Source organism: Anser cygnoides, chromosome 1 (assembly GCF_040182565.1).
Source record: "Anser cygnoides isolate HZ-2024a breed goose chromosome 1, Taihu_goose_T2T_genome, whole genome shotgun sequence".
Classification (NCBI taxonomy): domain Eukaryota; kingdom Metazoa; phylum Chordata; class Aves; order Anseriformes; family Anatidae; genus Anser; species Anser cygnoides.
Genome location: NC_089873.1, coordinates 157,304,062 through 157,326,796, shown reverse-complemented (window position 1 = coordinate 157,326,796; position 22,735 = coordinate 157,304,062). Strand labels below are relative to the sequence as shown.

The 22,735-nt window shown below is 38.3% G+C and overlaps 1 protein-coding gene across 2 annotated transcripts in view; it reads right to left on the bottom strand.

The window, feature by feature from the left end:
* Nucleotides 1-1,716: 1,716 nt before the first annotated feature.
* ABCC4 (ATP binding cassette subfamily C member 4 (PEL blood group)) overlaps nucleotides 1,717-22,735 on the bottom strand; it is a 154,870-nt gene continuing 133,851 nt past the window's right edge. For both annotated transcript variants that reach the window (XM_066986856.1, XM_066986848.1), the window contains 2 exons: nucleotides 10,980-11,114; nucleotides 1,717-6,127 (listed from right to left, as the gene is read on the bottom strand). In XM_066986856.1, coding sequence (XP_066842957.1) covers nucleotides 6,020-6,127; nucleotides 10,980-11,114 — 243 coding nt within the window. In that variant the 3' untranslated portion in view covers nucleotides 1,717-6,019. The remainder of the gene's footprint in view (nucleotides 6,128-10,979; nucleotides 11,115-22,735) is intronic.

Sequence of the window (22,735 nt, the reverse complement as noted above, 5' to 3'; positions counted from 1 at the left end):
AGGCTCAGGATAAGTCCCTCCTTTATTTGCTATTTGTGATTGAAGGTACAAAAATTTACTGGAATTAAACAGAATGAACCATTTTTCACTGCTCCTCACCCTTAATTCCCCATAGCAATTCTAAAAACCTCAAAAACAAACAAAACACACACACAAAAAAACGAAAAAGAAAACCATAGTTTATTTGTAAGTCTCACGTGTCTGACACAATCCTACAGCCTTACTACACATATCAAATTCACATGTTGGAGTGACCAGGTGATACATGTGTACTTGGCTGCAATTCAGTAATTTAGACTGTGTAAACTGGGAACTTTTATCTGGGTATTGTTAACGCATAGGCTTATTCTAGCATTACAGAGCTCTTTTGCTAGGAGCTTCACTGATTATAAGGAAAACCTTGGTCTATAGGGAGGCTCAGTCCTATGTTGCACGAGGAGCAGCTGCAGTAGGAATTTTTGGGTACATCGAGCATCCCATCCTAAAGCATACATCCACTTGGGAATTGCAGCGCTGAGGGCGGCAGCGTCCTCGGGGAGGCAGAAGAAATGTGTTTCCTTTTGTAGCGCAGCCTAAGTCCTAAAGCACCAACTCTGCAAACAACAGGCCTGTGTGCTGCGGGAGCTGGAGTCTCAGCTGCCACCACCCAGCCTGGTGGGTGGCAAAAGCAAACCGATCCTGCTGCCTGGTGAGACCCGAGATACCCTGAAGCAGGAGCTCTGAAGTAGAGTTCCCAGCTCTTCTTGGTGTTTATGCAATTTCTACTAACTGTTGTTGAACAAAATGGAGACGTACTCCCTGGAACTGGGACCAGAACCTGGGATTTCCTTTTCCCAGAAGAAACATAACACACAGCATCCGGCCCCAGTGAGGAACTGGGACCCCTTTCAGTATCTTTGCCCCCCAGACTGTTGTGTTACTGACCACACAATTCATTTAATCATGGCGAATGTTCCTGCCAAAACCATCCTGAGGTTACGATAGCTGCACTGCGGTTGCAAGGTGGACTTTTGGTAGAAACACGAGAATTTTTTAACACATACTCCAGCATCATGTTATAAAAGGACAGGTGACAGTTTACATTGCATCAGTCCTAGAACTTGCTACCCTGGGGGATTATTGACAAATGCATAATTGATTTCGTACTAAGAACTACATCATGATAATACACACAAGTGCTAGAGAGTTAGTAGACATAGGAAGAACCTTTAAGCAGTTTTTAGAAATGAGTAAGTTTACAGCATCTTGTTAAATTAACAAACTCAGAAGTAAAGGATTGAGAGATGACACCAGATTTTGGAGTTGTGCTGCTAACCCACTTCACTTCTGCGTCTATTAACTTTATCCAGTCCATTTAGCTTGTTAGCTGTTTGAGGCGCAGACCGTATCTGATCTGTACTTTTGCAACTGCAGGAGTTCTTCCTTAAAGTCATATAATGATTTCTGAAAATCTATTTGAATTACATTTTAGTCGCTGCCATTGAGGCAAAAAGCTTGAAAATGTGATCTGTGAGATCTCAGACAGCGGAAGAATGGTGAAAAATGAGCTGAAATGTATTATTCTGTGTTGTATCTCATAATGGAAGATTTTCAATCCTTGGAGTTGGCAATGACACAAAGAGGTGCTTGGAGCTTTTGGGCACAACCTGTACTTTGCTCAGCCCTGCGTTTCTGCCTTCACCCACACATTCACAATGATGACAGAACTCGGCACGCTTCTGAGAAACGCTTTTTATTGTACAACAGGAGCTGTCATGTGAACGTCAACAAAAGAAATCATTCCATAGCAATAAAAAAGTCAAATTATTACACAAATGCAAAAAAAAACCAAACCAAACCAAAAACAGAGTTAAAATGATGAAAAAGCAGTGCGATGTTACACCATGTAAAACATATAGAGAAAGCCACATTCTTCTGCTGAAGTATCAGAAGCTCATCACCATCACAGAGAGCAGGTGATGTAAGTAAATAATTTCTCTTTTTTCCCCCCCTCAAAAAAAGGGGGCAAACTTCAAAGTGAGATGTTTGGAAGGGTCAGATTAATACAAAAAGCAGCATTTTCAGTAAAATATCTATACCGTTTGGATCCTTTGTCCCCTTCTCATTCTTTTTGCAATCTTATTTCAAGCACGTATTGGGCAAATTAAAAGAAACTGTCAATATCACTTAAATAAACAGCATTCCTGATCTTTTTCAGAAGAAGGTCTTCCACCTTCCAAAGAGGGGTATGAGCAGAAGACTACACCCATCTGGCAAATGAGCTCTGGTTCAGCTCACCAAGCAGAATTTTGCCCTTAAACTAAGCAAAACCTGATACAACCAATTCTTAAGAACCATGTTGGCATTGAGTCTCCCAGTGGTCTTTTATGGAGGAGCAAAGAGAGACAAACATTAAGGTCTGAAAAAAAACTGTTCTTTAGATTGGAAGTAGAGGCTGTTCCTAGACTTTTAAACCAAACAAACAGCAGTTCCACAACTGAAGACTTGCAGCATTACTGCATAAAATTATACCCGTTAGAAATAAGACTCTGGAATACTTTAAGGCACCTCAAGGTGAAGAAACATTTTAAAGGCTTTAATAACTCAGAAGATTGAGTTCTTTTTCCAAGATCCCCATGAAGGAATGTAGCTAAAAATAACCAGCTTTACTATTTCCAAATAAAGCATGAAATTTTTCAAAGTGGAAGTTTACAACCATTTGAACCTTTCTTTAAAATGAAACATAAAACACCTTGCTGGAGAGATATTTTGTACGTTTAAAAGATCAAAACTTCCAACAAAGGAAGGCCTTTTTCATACCTGACCTGAGTTTGGCCATTCAGGTACGGTGCCCTTTCTCGTACACTTGAAATTAAATGGGTGGGTCAATCTTAACAATAGTCATCTAAACAAAAACAACACTCAACAATAAAAAAACAACACAATCTAAAAAAAAAATCTGATTAAAACATTTTTGTTACTTTAAACTAAAAAGATGGACATAATGGCAACAACAGACGCAGGTGACTCTATCAGTTGTTCTATTCAGAAGTGTATGGTTTTCAAGTGCGATTTTTTAAAAATTTGATTTTTGATACCTACAGCTAGTAATGTCCTGTCAAAACATGTGAAGAAGCAGAATCAGCATTTTCAGAGATACTTAGCATTTTTTGTGTGCATTCAGAAAGCTACAAGATCAAATTAATTCTAGCTTATAGATTGATAGCTAGATCTGTCAGGGTCTCATACCAGTGAGTCTGCAGCAGCCAGCGTTTTGGAGTTCTGCTCTGAAATATAACTTCCCATAAATTCATTTCAGAGCTGAAATGAACTAAAACTGTAATTATACCCTTGATTTACACATGCACATCTCCTTGATTTTGATAAAAATTAAAACCAAGGTATATGGCCAGGAGAATGTACTGTTCTCTTAAGAGTATTTAGAAGTCTTAGTGTCATACTTATTCTCGTGGAAGAACTAACTATTTAGAAATCAAAAGAATTCAGTATCGTAACACACAGCTAGACCCTGTGGATATGTCCAAACTGCTCAATAAACAAGGTAAGCTCAAGCGCCAGCCCCTGTTACCCGTCTCTACTACTTGGAGTCGGCTCACTCCAGCTTTGTTTTGGCGCACTCCAGCTAGATCTCTCCACGACAATGCTCGAGCAGAGTTTGGACATGGTTCATACCGTGGATCCCTTCCAAAAGGCAGCTACAGACAAGCACGCAAGGCTGAGCTTTCTTCACGCTACACAGTCCCCCAGCATTACGCCATGTGACTTTACACAGTCAAACACTTCTCTACATCTTCACATACCTCCGCAAGACAAACACCACTCTACTGAGCCGCAGAATAGACCTAATCCTTATTTCAGACAATTTGAATTGAAAAGGTAACAAAACACACTAGATGACAAATGTGTGCTAGGAACATAAGGGGACTGCACAAGCCCAGAGAAGACCAAGGGCAAAGCGATACAGAAAAGGGGATGTGACTAGTGTGCTCTAAGAAATAGCTATGAGCTTGCTGCTTAGATGAGTCAATCCGTGCTACTCGGCTTTGGGGACATGCACTTGTCCCTGACTGCCTTTTATTTAGCACCAGACATAGCACAAGACTCATGTTATGCATCACTGCACAAAGTCCAATTCCACTGATCTCACAGACATTTGTTGTAGTCAGCCGCACCCCACAGAAGAAGTCTCCTAACCTGCCAAAAGACAGATAGGGGCAACAGCATTCCGTTTTGTAACTTCCTGCTAACAGTACAGGAGGATGTTACCGGCAAGCCAGACGCCCAGTGTTTGCCTTCTTCCCCCTCCACCCCAGCTGGTGGGAGCGGAGGCAGTAGGAGGACCTCCCCCCTCTCCTGGCACCTCACAGCAGGACAGCGAGCCCCACGGCAGGGAAGCTGCTGCAGCAGGAGAATAATGATGATTCTGCCCCTTGCCACCAACTCCTACACGGGACAAAGTCCTAGATGAGCCCCAGTCCTCAGGCATAGGCTTTGGCCTCAATTTAGTTCTCGACGAGGAGAGAGTAATTTTGTATTTCAGTCAGTTATTTGCTGGTAGAACAGCTTGAAACGAGAAACACTTGCGTTTGCCTTACTTTTAGACTGCTGGGTGAACATTGGGTAAATAACATTTATCTTACAAAGGTAATGCAAGCATCTTCAAAATATTTTTTAAAGCATGGTATTTTCTGTGTCCTGAAGAGATGTGTTGCTTTTTAGTGTCTTACTTTAAAGAGTAAGATGAATAGATTTATTTGGTACTGGACCTCAAAGGGTAGCAGTCTCACTAAACATGAAAAAAATCTGAAGCAGCATAGCACTTGCTTGATATTTTAAAGTAGGGGAATAGTGCCTTTATGTTAAAGTGCTTTGCTAAATCAGGACATAACTTACAAATACAGAATCTCTCTCTCACTGCATTCTCCTCGCTATTAGCAACAGGCATTCAAATCTACAGGTTGTACTTTCCTACCTATTCCAGTAGGATGGTAACTTCAAACAGCTCGAGTTCAACAGATCCCCTGATGCAAAATTTTAAATATACTAAGGCTAAATATTTTTAACATGTATTTAATGAATTTGTTGTGTACCCTGCAGTTACAGCTTTGGCTTGAAGGCACAAATATTAAGGCACAATAAATGCAAATAACGTATACATTTCAATGTGTTGTGTTGAAGATAACTTTGTACTACATGGTATTTAGGTATAATGACATGTCATTCAAAGATTTCCTCAAGTTATTTTAATACTTTTTTTCTTTGATAACCTGGATAAAAAGAGGAATGTATGTTAAATTATTTAAATATTTCTTCAGTGCAAATGTGGTAATTTTCTTCTAAAGTATAGAAGATTGAGATTGATTTTTTCAGCATTTCAGCAAAATAAAACTTATATTTACATTCATGTTGAACAGCACTACTTGAATTATCAAAAAAATAAGTATATAGTACTTTTTGCTATCAAAAAAGGAAAGTATTTTTGGCTTGTTCAATTCTTTTTTCTATCAACCTGCATGACAACTTATGACAGGTAGAAAGACAGCTGCGTTAGACAACTAAGATGTCCGCTACCGAATCTACTGTTTAGGCACAGCTGTCGAGGTAAAGTGACACTCAACAAAATTTGTTTTTGATTGCTCTCAAAACATCTCCGAAAGAGAAAAGGGATACATCCCAATCTTTTGTTTTAACAAATTCCAAATATGCACCCTAGACCTGTTAGGTGTCCTGCACCTGTTTAAATAAAAGAGATCTCTACCTCCTAACTTCCAAATAAAAACTGAGTCTGCCTAATTTCCTTGGCAATACAAACATAATTATATCTGGAAAGGAAAACATATTGCACTGAAATTGAACAAACAGGGACAGCAAAGATTTTCTTCTCAGTATTAAATAGAAAGGATGTCCAGTGCAAAGAATCGCCCCCTCCCTTTCCTCTCCCGTTGACCCTTGAAAACATCGAAGAGTTTGGATGTTCTCAGCTTTACATTCCATGGAAAACAATCGTGGTTATTAGGAATCACAGTGCAGTTTCAGTTATGCATAATCCTGAGGAAGGATCCAGCGAGGAGTCTGCAGTAAGCTGACCGTTCTGAACAACTTCTGGATAATTCTTACTGAAGTAAACCTAGGGAAAATATCAGATTTTGCATGTCATTGTACTTGAAACATCTTTTAGTTTAAAATACAATTTCTGGAGATAAATACAGAACAGATAAATACATGCCCCAAAGGAATCCAAACAGGAACTTCAGGTTAGGAGTACTCAGTAACTGTGTGTCACTGAAAAATTAGTAAAATTACTGTATGATCTTATTATAACAAAGTCTAAGAAAAACCCCACACAACCTGTAGATCCACTCAAATCCTGGTGATTCAGATAAATAGATATATTTTATCGCTTTACATTAAACTGATAAGTAAAATCATTTTACTAGCTCAAAACATGGAGATAAATTAAAAACAGGCTGACAAAGAAGCTGCGAAATCTTGCGTCCGCACAAGGGTTTCTCATTTTCACACATAAAATGAACACAATGGATTTGGATGTTAATATCAGGTTGTAATCCCTATATTTTACAAACTATGATTGACAACCATTGAAACTTCGAGGTGTATGTATGAAATATCCCAGCGTTTAATTTGTGCTGCAGAGCAGTTATAGGGCCTATAGAAACGTGATCTCTGGATAGTGAGCCACAATAATGAAAGAAGAAGCAAAAGCTTTAACAATGACTCAACCAAGCAACTTCTCTAAAATGTAAGATGATACCAAATAATAGGACAGTTCTTTGCCAAGCCTTTGAGTTCTTGAATTCTACCAATTTCTAGCTGAACTAGAAGAGATACAGGTTTCCTGATAAATGTATAATCAGAACATAAAGGAAATGAAATGCTGTCAAGTTTCACTGTTCCACAATCATCAGTTTTTAGTAGCTGTATCATATCTCTGTTCCTTGACAGATGCGCATAACAAAATGAAATAATGTCAAGACTTGTGTGCTCTTATCTAAAAATGTGTTTGGGTGAAAAAGGACTTCAAATGCATTTTTTTCAAAGAAGAATGTGAAAAGTTTTGTTTGAGTCTTTAAAAACAGAAAATACACTATCTTTCTGAAGCTGACACATGTCATGAGTTGGGTCTCACAGTCATACTGCTCTGACTACAGCTTATGAAATATTTCTCCAATTTATATTCGAGAGCATTGTCAACAAAGTTTGGTTTGTTTGATAATAATGTCCTTTTCATATGTATGAAGGCACGTATAAGACATGGGGGATAAAAGAGAAATAGCTGTTCCATGGAAACACCCCAGTAAGCACCACTGTCGCCTTTTGTGTACACAAACGCGGGATATACATATCTTCAGAATTTACAGAGAATATTAAGGTCTGATTTGAACCAACAGCAGGACTGGGAGGCCTGGTGGAGGAATTCCTCAGGAACCAGCCCCGATGGGATGCAACAGAGGAGAGTTATTGGGGTGCTCGCCGCACACACACCGCAGAGCCTGCAGCCTCAGTGGTGTGTTCCCATCCTTTTCCCAGTTTAAAATATAAAACTCCAGAATACCTTTAACGTAGCTTCTGAGTGTGATTTTTTTTTCCAAAGTTAACAGAAAACCTTGGCACATTACTAGAGACCTAATGAAATGGCAGCTGCTTTTCAACTGTCTCATTGCAATTCTTCCCCTGAGCCCAATCCCTCAAGATACTAATGCTCAAGTCTTGTATAAAGCTTCTTCCACTGCCAACAGAGCTGCAACCTTCTTACAAGTAATCACTGCGGTCAGATAACACCTAGTGTTTTAATATTTACACATCTGTCAGAGCTTTAAAATAAAATCACTCTCACTTTTCCCTCAAAGTATTCAAAAACGGATTGATCAAAAAAATGGCCCTATCCTGATGCTACCAAAGCTTGTGGAAAAGCCTGTCTGTGCTTACAACAGGATGGAGAACATAAGTTTTTTGTGTTTTGTTTTTAAATCTGAATAACTAAGCAGTTTTTTTTAACTGTTTAATTTCTCACTTTCCCACAGGACTTTCTCCTAATAAGCTTCTTGTAAACTGAACCAAGACAAAAATATGGTCTCATGATGCCTAGCACAACTCCACTGCAGCTCGTGGGCTACTTAAAATATACTCAGCAGTCTCCAGTCTGAGCTTTGCCTGCATTGCTTTCTTTCATATTTGCAAAAAAATCAGGGATACCGAGTGAGCAAAAGAGACATGCAATGAGCAAGCCTGGATCAATTCAGAAGCCTGAGCTAAGTTTTCAGCAAGTGTGGTGATCTTGAATAGTTAAATCTTTCAATGCTTAGCTATGATAACCATGACTTTTTTTTTCCAGAAAATTAATTTTTTTCAAAGGTGTCCCAAGTTAGTCTTCCAATTTGAGGTGTGTAGTCCCTCTTACTTGCACCTAAAGGATATATGCAGAAACCATACTGTTCCAGAAAATTTATTTGAAGTCTCACCTTACTGAAAGAAAAGCTCTTGGTAACAAGTTTGTTCTGCACAAGCTTCAGGTCCAAAATGCAATAAATCATATAATCATTGTCAAGGCATGGCCACGTTCCAAGCCATTTTACTTAGCAACCTCCTGTAACGCCTTTTGAAAAGTATGTATATATGCCATATTACCACTTCTTTTTATGTGCAGCATGCTGTTTTTCAGCAACAGAAAAAAGCTGTTCTTCATAAAAACAGTTCTTAGTAACCGCAGGAGGAATGTATGAGACCAGCAGCAGTACATGCAACAGCCTCACTGGTGTAAAAAGAACAGCCCCCAGAATCGGCTCTTCTGACTAAGCAACTTCTCTGAACATATGCATGAAGCACAAGGGGCAGCAATAACGAAATCCTTGAATTAACGTCCGAGTCCTTTAAACAGAAAGAACTGTAACTGTGCTTCTGGGTAGCTGTTGAATGGAGATAGAGTCTCTCGATTCCCATTTTTTTGGGCTGAGTGTGGATACGCACCATGCTTTGCATTCTTGGCAGATGCTAAAGCTTGTATCTGCCTTCTAGCCTGGGAGTTAGCAAACTTTTTCATCAAACCACATTTCAGCAGAGACTGGTTCCTGGATCTCTTCCCTTCCTGTACAAAATCACGTAACATTGATGTGGTAACTGCAGATGACTATATGGGCAAGTAACATCAGGCAATTATTTTTATATATTTTGAATTATCTTTGAATGCAGTTGTGCAACTGGGGAGGGCTGCAAGGAAGGAAGGAGAGACAGCATGACATGGCTAAACCTCTGTGCATGACAGCTGAACAGCCTCACCTCTAGCCATTGCAAGGATCAAGTCCTAGGAAGCTGGCTTTCGCTTTGCAGACGAATACTGGTTATCACGAATTAGAAGCCATCCTTTCAAACAGCATTTATGTAACCTCCAGATTGTTATGCACATCACAAAAAACATGTCTAACCCATTCCCTTTAATAATAAAATATAAGAAGCTACATTGCAGTAAGGACAGCAGGACTCATTATGTCGTTTAGTTAAGGACAAAGCTATTTCCTGAGTTCTGCAATCAGTCCACACATGAATTTATAGTGTATGCTCTCAGCTGCAAAGCTTCACTTGAAACACTCTTTCAAAAAAAACCCAAAACGCTGAGTATGAACAGACACAGAAACCTTTCCTGATCTTCAAAATGTCCAGTAAAACAGCCTCAATACATGAGCACGCAACCTCCACGACTGCACAATTTTTCACGCTTTCCCAACTTGCCAGACGTGTGTCTATTTTTACTAGGAAGTAGCCAAAGCATCTGCCATTTTGTTTCCTGCCTTTTTATGTGTTGCTTCCTTCCTAATGCTCTCCTTTTTTTCCCCAGGAAAGAGCTTGCAATTTGCGTCACCATTATGTGTGCATCAACCAGCTTGAGCAGAAGAAAGCCTAGAGGATAGACATAAGACCTTTGCCTCTTGTGTGGAAACTCTCTTAGGTCACTAGATCCCTAATATACGTATCTTACTTGTACACTTAAGTAAAGTTACATGAATATGGATCAAGTTGCTCCCAAACCAAGCACTGCAAGTCTCAGCTGCAGCAATGCTGAAACTTCATTGACAGAAAGAAAAATATAACCTTGCTCTGGACATATTGTATGCTGACTTATCACAAAAGAAAAAAAAAAAGAAAAAAAAAAAAAACAAGGCAAAAGCTAGTCAAAATGAGTTCCTTGATCACAGGTCATTTTTTTTTTTTTTATCTTCTTATCTCTGCTTCAGCTTTCCATCTGAAAAGTGAAGATGGTATAGCCTCACCTCAGAGGCATATTATGAAAATTAATCCATTGATGTTTCTTAAACACTTTGATTGCCAGAGGAATGCTCACAATTACATTAATAATTCTATACTCAAGAGTAGGATTTGAATAGTAAGCAGTAAATCAGGCAGAGCCTTGTAAGGAACAAGGAGGCAACAAAACATTCAACAGCTGTTTCTTAATTGAGCACTATTCATCCTATGTGCAGAACAAAGCAAGGGTACAAGAATGAAGTAAGAGAAAGCAAAAAAACCAATACTGATCGCACCCCCAGTGACCATAATACAATGTACTGGTACTGAACTTCAGACTAACTCTGGATGGGCCTTTTAGAAAATACAGAAATAAGAGAACTAAATGCTGTATTCTGCAGCCGTAACATGCTTTTAAAGCACGTTTTTGTAAGACACGTGCCCAGCACAGGTGTGTATGTCATATACTGTTTACACGTATCAGTGTGTGTACATACATAAGGATGCAAGAAATCCAAATAGTCTTTCAACTCAGTATATAAACACACTTATCGTTTGGAAGCCTGTGTGTATCCCACTAAAAAAAGCTCAAAAAATGACGGCTTAGCCTTGCAAAGCCAACAGATTCTTAAATATAGTGGAATGCCTACTATAACCTTGAATATGCTAACTTGTGATAAACAAACTGCAGAGACAAACTCAATTATCACTTCTAAAATTACCCGTTTTGCTGTTTCAAACAGAAAAGCTGCTTCAGTCTTGCCCACTTGTTGCACCATTTTGTAAAACAAGCCATCTTTTTCTTGCAGCAAAATGTAAGGTTCACCATATTCTTTTAGTCTTCCAGCATCTAAAACCTGTTAAATCAGAAGAAATCAACTTATTAACATAAGAAATTAAAAAACAAATGTTAGAGACTATAAGCAAAAGGGGAATGTATGCACCTCAAGTGCTAAGATGAATTTTGTATCCTGAAAATGAAATATTATATATCCTCTTCAAACAAGCATGGCACTTTTTTAGTTTATAGACCTGTTGTATGATTTTAGAGTGCCCTACAGCCATTCTACCTATAGGAATTCAATGCAAAGTTATGCAGAATATGGAAATACAATGTTTGTGAAGCCAACAAAGCAGATTATCAGATTCATTGTGTAAGAACGAAACAAGAAGCCGAAAATGGGCTCTGAAGTAAACAGCTGTAGGTATAAACCACGCAATAACCACCAAGACGGTTAAAGGAGAATAAGTAGGTCTTTTGGATTAGACGAGGTGAAGATGTAATTAAAGAAATTGAGGGTGTTGCTAAAAAATACACAATTTCTCACATCGTTTTTTTGCCAACTACGTATTAGAAAGATACTTACCCATAACCTATTCTTTCTAGATAAAAAGATCAGATGTCACAAGGGACACAGGTATCCAAGAAAATGAGAGGAGAAGGAAAAAATAACAGAGAAATTAAAAAGGCATTAAGTCAGTATGTCACAGAGGATATACACAGTCAAAACCATTAGAAGAATTTAAGAATACGCTGATTGAACCTGTAAGAAAATACTGTCATACTAGTGACTATTTAAGGACTGCGTGGTAGCAAATATTGCACTTACATTTTGAAGAGCCTCAGGGGATTACTCAGGGAACTTTTAGACTAGCATCTATATATTTTAGATAGTACAGTGATTTAGACAAAACAATTATTAAAACACAAGTAGAAGACACAGATAAGAGGTAGAATTTGTTCACCATGATTTTAGTAAAAGGGAATTGTACCTCACAAATCCGATAAAATTCTTAATGCACAAGATGAAAAGGGAGGAACATTTTATATGCATTTCCAGAAAGGTGTTCAGTGTAACTAAACAGTTATGCTACAAGGGACAAAAATTATTAAGGAATTTGGGTAGAAAACAAAGATTAGAAATAAACAATGCGTTTTTGGTGTTTGGAAAGCTGAAAGGGTAGGAACTGGTAGCTAACAGAGTGCTCTGCAGTAGCTACATATCTGTTATTCATCAGAAAAAGGAGTAATCAGAGAAGTGACAAAGCTGCAAATGACACAAAAAAACATGTAGGTAAGTCTAGACCAGAGGAGATTCGGGTACAACTAAACTAACCTAAGAGAACGAGAAACACAATAGCAAGGAAAAGTCAATATTGACAAATGCAATACACTCAGATACTTCACTGGCTTATAAATTAATGGTATTGACTCAAGAAAGAGATTTGGGTTTCACTCTACAAGTTTAGTACTCTAGTCCATGTGTAGGAGCAGTGAAGTTGAAAAAAAAGAGGTTGTGTGAGAAAAAGTAATTCAGAAAATATTTTTGTTCTTATGTAAATAAAGAACTGACTACACGTGGCATACTGTTGAAAAAGATATTGCCACAACAGAGGGACTTCAAGGACTCACAACCAAAGCCACAATTGTAGTGTACATACTTGTAAGAAAAAAAATCTAAAAGGCTGCATCTGTTGATTTCAGGAAAGAAATGAATAAAAGGTATTATGAGGACAACTTCCAAAATAACAGAAACAGTTTCCAAAGTTATGTTTGAAAGAAGGATCTCCAATAAGCTTGGAGATAAATTCCAAGTCCTGTGAGGAAATTTCCAAATGTGCAATTTGACTGTGCAACTCATTAAAGCAAAGCATCTTAATGGCCAAGAGCTCAGCAGAATCTACAGGCAGACTGGACCCCCTTTAAAGACGTAACACACAGGATGTAGAGCAGTTGAGCTGATCCGTTCAGCTGCACTAGTGCAAAAATTACACGCTGCTGAGATCTCTGTTGAATTGTTTGACACCAAGGACCAAGCACCAGGGGAAAGACTCCCACTGCTTAACTTCTGATTCAATTCAGTATATCGCATGTGAATGTAGAATAACTCAAGTGAGCAGTAACAGCTTAGTTACATCCAATTTTATAAATTGTATGCCCAGAAACCTACAAAAAGTTATTCACTATTGTCAAAAGCTGGTATCTTTGAGCACCCAGCATATACCGTGATTTTCTTGCAAGCGATTTCCAATACTGTTCAGTATTTAGCTGAAGAAAGTGCTAGTGGAAAACGTTAAAATATCATTAATATTGCACAGCACAATATAAAGTAATTTAATATTCAATAGATGCAGTATTTCACCTGCAAAGGTACACTTGTGCATATGCAGGTTTTTCAGTATACTTAGTCCTATCCCATTTAATTTGAATACACTAAGGATTCATTGTAAATTTAAATTTAATCGCTATCTTTCATATACTACAGTAACTCAGAGTTAAAGACAGCTTCCTTAAGAATGCAATAAACTGAACTATCGCATACAATTCTATATAATAATTAAATTGGGCTGCCACATCACAGGGTATTTCTGGTTCCTTGAATAGTTTTTTTTCAGCACTAGATTATGTAATCACTCCTTAACAAAAAAAAACCAAAAACAAACCGAGAAGCATGTTCATTAAATGGTGTCTCTCTCACCAGTAAAGAAATATAATAAAAAAGTGGAGTTTTTTTATTTTATATTACTGCAGTATTTGAATTCTATTTAGCAAGTATCTGAAACAACCACAAACATGGACAATCGTTCTCCTCCAAAGAACCTGGGAGGGGAAAAAGGAAAAATTTATTCTTCCTTGACAAGTTTTAAACAGCCAAGTCCAGAAGATGAACAGATAGTTAGAGCGATTTGTGTCTAGAAGAATTCCATTCACATTTTAAACAAATCATTAAGCTATTCATATCCTTTCTTGGGGAATAAAAAACAACTTGTGTTATGAAAACAGACAGAACAAACATAGGAAAAACAAGCCCTGTTACATTTTTAAATCTGAAATGAAAAAAAAGAATGAAACAGAGAGACAACATCACTCTCGTAAGTCAGGAATACTCTATAAACCATATTAACTAAGGAAAAAACCTGTTTCTACTAACCGCTGCCATCTGTGACACAATAGAGAGAATTTAAGCGGATTTACTTGGTAGTTAAATATTTATATATTTATTAAAAAGGGCTTAGACAAAGAGATAGGTATTCTTTGAAGAAATATGTGCTGATAAAATTTAAATAAATAAATAGGTACTTTGGCTAATGCTTTGCATACTCTTAGTCACTGACTCCAAGCCAAATTAAAATCATTAGTACTTCAAAAAGCAAGCTGATCATTCAGGAAAGGTGGAATCTGGTGTTTACTAGCCACATACTTTCTGATCAACTTGCATGTAACCCTTATCACTGTACAATATGACTGAATCGAACCCAGATGCATCCCAAGGCAGTTGTACCAGTGGAACTTGATACAGAAAGCCAGAGAAGCTCGTAGCTACTGAAATCAGATCAGCACACTGATTACAGAGAGCACACAAAGGAGCATGGGACTTTTTTTTTTTTTTTTTAAATCAGACTGTGATTTCATTACACACTTTAACATAGATGCTGACAGACAGGGAGATTTTGGACAAATCATTCAACTTTTCAGTCTGACTGTTTGTCAAGTATACCAAGAATAGCCTCATAATCATCCCGTGGGAGTTAGCTGTCTGTGAAATACTTCAGCAGCACAAAGTAAAATAAAATAAGCACAGAAATCTTATAAACCCAAAGCAATCATATGTAAACTGGTTCTCCACTGTCTTGTACTGGCAGCCTCTTTACCTCACCTGCGCTGTTCTTGCCTTTGTATTCATATCCTTATGACTTCAAGAGGATTTTCTCAAACTAAAGAGTAACTCCAACAGTGCAAAATTTACAAAGTTGGATGCTGGTGACCATGCAAAAGAGGGTATGCAGGGATATTCTTATTCAGGGGAATTCACTCACCTGCTAGCTTGAGGTTAAACTATCTTTAATTATGGCTATCCAAATTACCCTTACAGCAGCACTGAGACATTTTATGTTGAAATAGGGCTTAGATGCTATACTGTTCTCGAGTAAAATCCTCTCATGCCACCTAATTCCACTCCATCTAGTGTTTCATTTGGGTTGAACAGACTGGGGCAGTGACTGCTCGTCAGAGCTGTGAGATTTGCAGAAGGCAAGACAGTTTTCAACAGCACTTTCTTTGACGTGCAGGCACAGAATAACAGAACTAGAGGCACTGAAAACATGGCAGGGAAGGGGCAGAAAACCAGAAAAGAAGCTATTTGAATTTGACTGACCTGCAAAAGCAAACATGAAAAGAGAGTATTAGCCATTTAAATGTGTTGTTTATGATAGCTCTAGCTAGCATTGAAGGACTATTTGCTTATGCCACAAAAATGTTGCTGAACTAAATTTGTATAGGATTTGGCAGCTACAAAACAGTTGTCTGTTTTTTGCCTCCTCTCTATCCTGCCTGTTTATCTACCTTCACTCGACCTCGGTCCACCCCTCAAAAATCAAACTTTGCAGTACTTCCATTATGCTACCTCATAGTTTAAAGTATTAACCATGACCTCTCTGAACAAATTCTGTGCAGGGAGGCAGAGGAGAGAGGGCTTAGTAATTGAGCTACTGAAGAACGGTGCAATAAAGCTAAAGAAAATACAGACCAACAACATATTTCCTAGGCATTGCACATAAATATTTGGCTTAAGTACTATTTCAAGTGAGCTTTACTCATCTGTAGAATTCCTCTCTTAGCCAGATCAGATTTGATGCCCAATACATTTCTGTGACTGTTTTCATGCTGGCATCTGTTTATCATTCAATAGCGTACGTGTGTGCACGCAACAGAGAAAAAAAACATCAAATGGTGAAAACAAAATCTGAGATCCATTTCACAACAAAAAGAGAGGAACAAGACAATGAAGGAGGACAAAACTTCATAAAGCTAATCCAGATTTCTGCATAGACCTAAGAAGCGGAACTAGGACAGTACCTTTTCTGACTGATGACTCCTGCAACTAACTTACACTGTTATGTTGCACAGGGTTTTGAAAAGCAAGCATTCATTTTGTAAGGGAATTTAAAATCTTCTGCGTAGATTAATATAGGTAAAAAGTGCTTCATTAGCCACAAAAAGAGCATGCACCCTTAAAAATGCTGTAACAAACAGCATGTACTTATGGCTATCCATAGACACAAGAAAGTTAGTTCTAAATCCTGCATTTTCTAACTTTCAGCAACAAAAGCAGACAAACCAAGAGAACAATAGTTATAAAACACTCTGAGAAAAAAAAGTCCAAGGTTGGAAGTGTTCAGCTAAAGAGGAGGGGGGCATGGGAATTTATTTCAATTATTATTGAGGAATGACTAGTATTCCTATTCACGTTCATCTTCACCATAAAGCCAGAGGGAAAATGGGACATTTAAGAGTTGATCATAAATGTTTTTATTTCCTATTCAAAAGGAAAATAATTCAAGCAAATTATCTCCTAGGGAATACATCTGATTTAATTTAGAGTTGGAGAAGGCATCACCAAACAACAAAATTATTATTAAAGTTCAAAACTCCGCTAGGAGTACAACTTTGAACAATGTTTTCCTCAGAGAGCATACATCAAGATGATCTTCAATAAGATCCTCTTCCTCCTGGGAAGAGAAGAGTATTCAGGAGATGCTTCTGGTTACATCATATTAAAAGAAATATATTTACCCAAGACAATACATAGCTTTGTGGGAAAGAGTCAACAGCCCGTGCCCCAGTTGGCATTAAGTTCAGATGCAAGCATGTTCCGTCTCTTCCGTCTCATAAGGGTTTGTCAAAACAGATCAGAAACATGTACATACTTCTCTGAAGACTCATTTATAAATATCAACCTATCTGAACAGGTTTGTGAACATCGAAGAACATTGAAAAAGCTGCAAACATAACTCCAGAACCATTTAAATTTTTAAAAATTTTTATTTTTTTTTTTTTTTAATTTTATTTTGATTTTTTGGTGCTAGGGCTTTGTTTGACTGTCTTTTGTTTTGCATTTTTTTAGTTTTCAGATTTAATATAAGGATTCCCCAAGCTCCTTCAGGAAAGTTACAAGTTACTCTACAAGTAAATCCAGAAAAATTTGATGTCAAATAATGTATGTTTCATACATCATGTCAGTTGTATGCTTTTTTTTTTCTCTCTGAACAAAGCAGAGCACACTTGGGTGTTTACCTCTTTGTAATATGAATTATTATTTTCAACCTTTCCAAATATTTCACCTCAGCAGAGTTTCACTTTGCTGTAACAACATTGTCTGCCCTTGGTCTCTGAGATTTGACATGTGCCCCTGTCTCACAGAAAAGGCAATTTCAGACATCTTGTTCAGCAACCAGAAGCAGTGTATTTCTTTAAACCGAAATTATTCTTCAGCTAACACTTAGAGACAATTTAGCATGTAACACTGGCTGGTAAATTGTTCTACATATGAGTTATCGTTACTTTTCTCACAGAGGCTTAAAATCTACCCTTCTGTTTTTCTTCATCAGATTGCACACCACTGTAAGCTGACTGGAATGTTGCGGGGAAAAAATACCAATTATGTATGTAGTAATGAGTCTTATTCTGCTGATAATCATTTGATATTAAATCCTACTGTATCTTGTTGGAGGAAAGAAACCTGTTAACCAGTCACTGCAAATATTTTTTGTGCTGTTCAGTCACCTCAAAACATCTGATACGCCAGTGTGAGTTCAACCTTTCCCTTAGAGAGGGCGAAGAGACCTCATGCCACTTCTTACCAACAGCTCTACATGCTGACAAAACTCTTCCTTGGTCAATCGGTAATGACTGCTTCCAACACCGTAAAGCCACATTTCTCAACCTGGATTGCAGAATGGCTCAAACGTGGCCATGAAGTGATAGAAGATATATTCCTGCTTAAGAAAACCCACTCTCTAATAAAGCTTTTGAGGGTCATAGGAAGTCAGATAAATAACAAAGATATTGTAGTTTTCAAAAGGCTAAGGAATATTGGTGCAGATGACCGGGCATCTCACCTGGATTTATCAGTTTCTGATGACAATGAACTTGTGGCTCAGCAGCCATGCACACAGTTTTACCTTATCAGAAACGCTCTGCTCAAAGCATCAGCCACCAACATGTCCAGCGCTAATTTGCTTCTAAACAACAATACAGTTTCTCTGAGAGAGCAAAAAATCATCCTCTGAAGATGTGTTAGCATTTCTAGTACGCTCTGCATTACATACCACTGTCTTTAAAGAAAGATGATCTGACTGTCCTGTCTTTATACTGATGGAAATACATTCACACGCAAATGCCTGACAGAATGAGAGATCAAGGTTCATCAAACATTGGCTTCACTTCCTGCAGTAATTCAAATCCAGCTCTTCATTTGAATGCTCCCAGCTGAAGTACTGCCTCGGTAATTAGTTGTTTTATTTAGGCAAAAGAAGAATCTTGTTGGGCAGCCCTCTTGAAACTGGGAGCAGCTTTTAAGAACTGTCTTAAAGATGACAACATTTTGGAGAGGTGTGGCTTCAAACTGTCAAAGAGAATCAACAATGTTAGTACCTTCTCAAGATCATTGGGATGTTGACTTGTTTTAGAGACAGCTGGGCCAGGTGTGATATTTACAGCTATCGTAGATGTACTTTATTTCAGTTGACAACACTTGCTCATACATGGCTCATAACTAAGTATTATATGCAAACTCGGACTAAACATCAAGATGATATCCTCTTTCAATGGTAAAGATGCATAAATTACTCAGGTTTGAAAATAAGGCGTTCACTGTTGATATTTGCTGAGGTGAATTACTGAATTCCAAGCAAGAACATGGATGGATCTGTTTTTTTCCCTTCTGGATTGCTAAATATCAACCCAGTTTCAGAGCATCTGGGAACTGTGGGAATGGGCTCTGTTCAGATCAAAAATGAAACTGATTATTACTGAAAAATCACTTGTTATCGTTCAGCTTTTCCAGAAACTCTGCAAGTCTTGACTTACCAAATGAAAGGAGAAACCTAAAGGTTCCCACAGCCTTTGCTCTCCATCAGCTGTACAGATGGGTCAACACAGTCAATAGCCAAGCAGGTACATCAGTATTATTCACATCCAGGGTCCGGTGGAATTGCCCTCAGAAGTGTCCCTAAAATATTTCACCAGCCCTTACAGTTAAGTGTTGAGACCTTTCCTAAATTATCACATTTGCTCTTTTTGAAAATCCGGACATCCAGACCATTTATCTGTCACCGTACAGAATACATATATACAAACAATGTTTTTGTAGGATACCGATATTCATTTATCCTAGACCAAGTATTCTTCCCCTATCCCTGTGCAAAGCATCTCAGCTAGCACCATTAACTTCAATCTTCTGCTCCACACCAGTCCCCTTCTATGACTTCTGTGACTATCTTTCATGTTCTTATTGTCACATCTCTTAACTCAGGAGACTTTGGTCCACACCAGCTGGGATTTTTCTTAAGTTGAATTATAAAAAAAAGTAATAACATTTAGTTCTAATATTCCTTAGTCTGTATTTGAGCCTCTCAAGACAGAGGCTCAGTCAGAAATGGAGTTATATTAGTGTTTGTTCCTTTTGAATAATGAGAACAGGTGCACAAATGTGAATGTAGCAACTTTACTGGGGACTACTGGATTCAGATCCACAGGCACTTTACGGTTACAGTAAAGAATTCGGTACCTAAGTATCTTCAGAGATTTGATTCCTAGTTTTGAAAATTTGGGTTCCATTCAAGATATTGTCATCCATGAAGCTTCCGTGTATTCTTTTAACAGAACGGACTTCAATAGCACAAAAATAACATCCACTAATATTTTATCAGACTCAGGATACTGGGCTAATGTAAGGTTAAAACCCCTTCTGGCTTCTGTGCTACAGAATAAAAAATTTATCAGCTTAATACACTACCAGATCTCCTACTCTGGAATGCAGAGGGACTGAACAATAGCTCTGAATACAGCTCTAACTTTTTCTACTTTTCAGAAAGCTTCATGTTTAACCATCCAAGGCTCCAGGAATACCTGTGGTCTTGTCCATTGGCCTGCCTTAGACATTTTGTCCATTTGAGAGTCTGTATGTGATTAGCTCTCCACCGAAGGAAGTCCAACATAGACATACTTAGGATGAGAACATCAACACTAATGGTAACACACAGTTTTCACAAAGAACTGTTCTACAGCTGGGACTACAAATTTCTGTATCTCATAACTTACCTAATCCCCTAAAGAGAATGTCTAAGATTTACCGTAAAGCATATTCATTTTCCAGTGTTGATACTTAAACAAGTAGCAAAAAAGCACTAAGAGAAGAGCCAACAGAGCACAGCATTTATAGCTTTAACTCTGTAATGTCAATTTTAGTCTAACACCAGCACCTTTCTACATTCTCCACACGTCCATCTGAAGATGGGCCACTGGAGAAAAGTTCACATGAAGGTTACCAGTAGGGCAGCTTGGGCTCTTGAACTTTTTCAAGAGCTCTGCTCCTACCTGGGCTGCAGATTCAGACTCCCCCACGCTTATTCTCTGTTGTCAGCTGCACAGAGTTGTGTCTAGCTTAGGTGACTCCCCTGTCACTATGCAAACTGCCCAGATGTCCCTGCAGTTTCCCCTTTCCCTTCAAGGTGTTTTTGCCTGATTTCAGTGAACTGATTTGCCCTGCTGCAGTTAGATGTCTACAGTGTGTTTTATACACAGTGCCTGATTTATGAGGCTCAGATGTTCCACCACGGTAAATGTAATGTAACGTCAGAAAAATAGGAACACCTGAATGAGGGAGGTGTACCAGAGAGATGTGGGAAATAATTTTCCATAGACCAAAAAAAAGGAACTCAAGCCTGGCTGTGAAGTACATTGTACTGTTATCCTGAATATTAGTAATTTCAGTATGCAACCACAACAGGTTTTCCCATAAATAAATCAAATCTCTTCCCATGGTTCTCTTCCTCAAAAACTTCCAATTTGAATGAGTTTTTAATTACTAGATCAAGTTCTGCTTGCATAAAGAGTTTCCATTTCAAAGAAGCATTACACTGATATGAAAAATCTCTGTGGAGAAACATCCTTGTCATTGGGAAATACACTAGTTCTGACTACTTTAAGACTTTCCTATAGAAAGACCACAGAATGGTATACAGAGCAAACAACTGCATGAGACTCTTGGCAGATGCATTCACTATGTTCCTGAGTGAGCCTCAATTTCTGTATGCCTCTACTTTCCCCCCGTCTCTAGAAATACAGTTTCTAAAAAGTATTTCTCAACCTGAAGAAGGAAGCAGGGAAGAGGGGGAGGAATGGATGATGGGGATTTTACGAGATCCCACTTGGAAGTCTTGGGAGTGGTGCCTCCCAGCTGCCCCAGGCTACTCCTGGCTGGGTTCACTGAGCTGCAGATGCAATTTAGGTAAAAGGCCCTCGCCCTCTAAGGTGAGGAAAGGACAAGGAAGCAGCTGTTGTGGTGGTGGGGAAGCCACGTGGAATGAGGGGCTACTGGAGCAAGCCTGAACTGAGCTTTTGCCAGGATTTGCCTTCATAACAAGAGGCAACTGTGGTACTTCTCCTGTCCTCCCCCTCTACCAGGGAGAAGGATGTCTGCCTGTGCCAAATGGCTAAAATTGGATGCTGCAAGCACCTGACGGGAGGAGATACAACTTGCGTTCTCAAACAAATGGGGAAAAACGAGTGAGAAAATGTCCTATGAGATTCTTGAGGAGCACGGGAGAAAAAAAAAAAAAAAGTTTGAAAACCACTGGATTATAATTTTATGGCAGCATTATTTGATGGCCTGACTTAACAAGTCTTTCCAACTTTGGTTCCAAAGATTGTATGGATACTTCCCTATCTCACCCAGGTGTTTGAAGTTTAATTAATTAATGTTTGTAAAGAGCGTTACAATTTCCAGATGAAAGGTCCCATGCAAGTGCAATGTAGTATTACTCATTGAGGTGATTGGGTTAGAGAGTATCACATTACACAATACAGCTCTTCCCTCAATGATTTTATGCGTTTGAAGTTCTGATAAAATGTATTTATCACTGAGACAGATATAATGGAAATACTCTTAAGGCGTGACCTGGATTATGAAACCAGAGGTATGGTTTTGGGAATGGAACAAACGAGAATTAAAACAACTCCTGAGGCCAGATTTGTCTACAGTTGTATAAAACGTATTCTGTTCTTCCTTTTTTTTCCTATTCCAGTAGGCTTTCTTCTCTTCTAAAATAGAACCGGTTATTACAATGGGTGTGAGCAGACATGCAACAGTTCACGTTCAGTTCCTATTTCCATACTCATCCAACTTGACATTTTCTCATGACTTTCTAAAAATTATTTTCTGTTCTCATTTTTTTTTAATGTTTAAATTAACCCTAACGATGAACATTTTCTTTTTGGAAAGTTCTACTTTAACCAGCAATTAAATCAAATTACATCAAAAGCATGTGGACAATGTCAAACTGAAGACTGTAGTCAATATGCTTAAGGCAGGGATGACAATCAAGGGGATCCAGATGTAGACAGGCTAAAAGAATAGGTTACCAGGAACTTCAGGACACTGAAACAGGTCAGATGAATGTCCTGAAAAGGACGTTC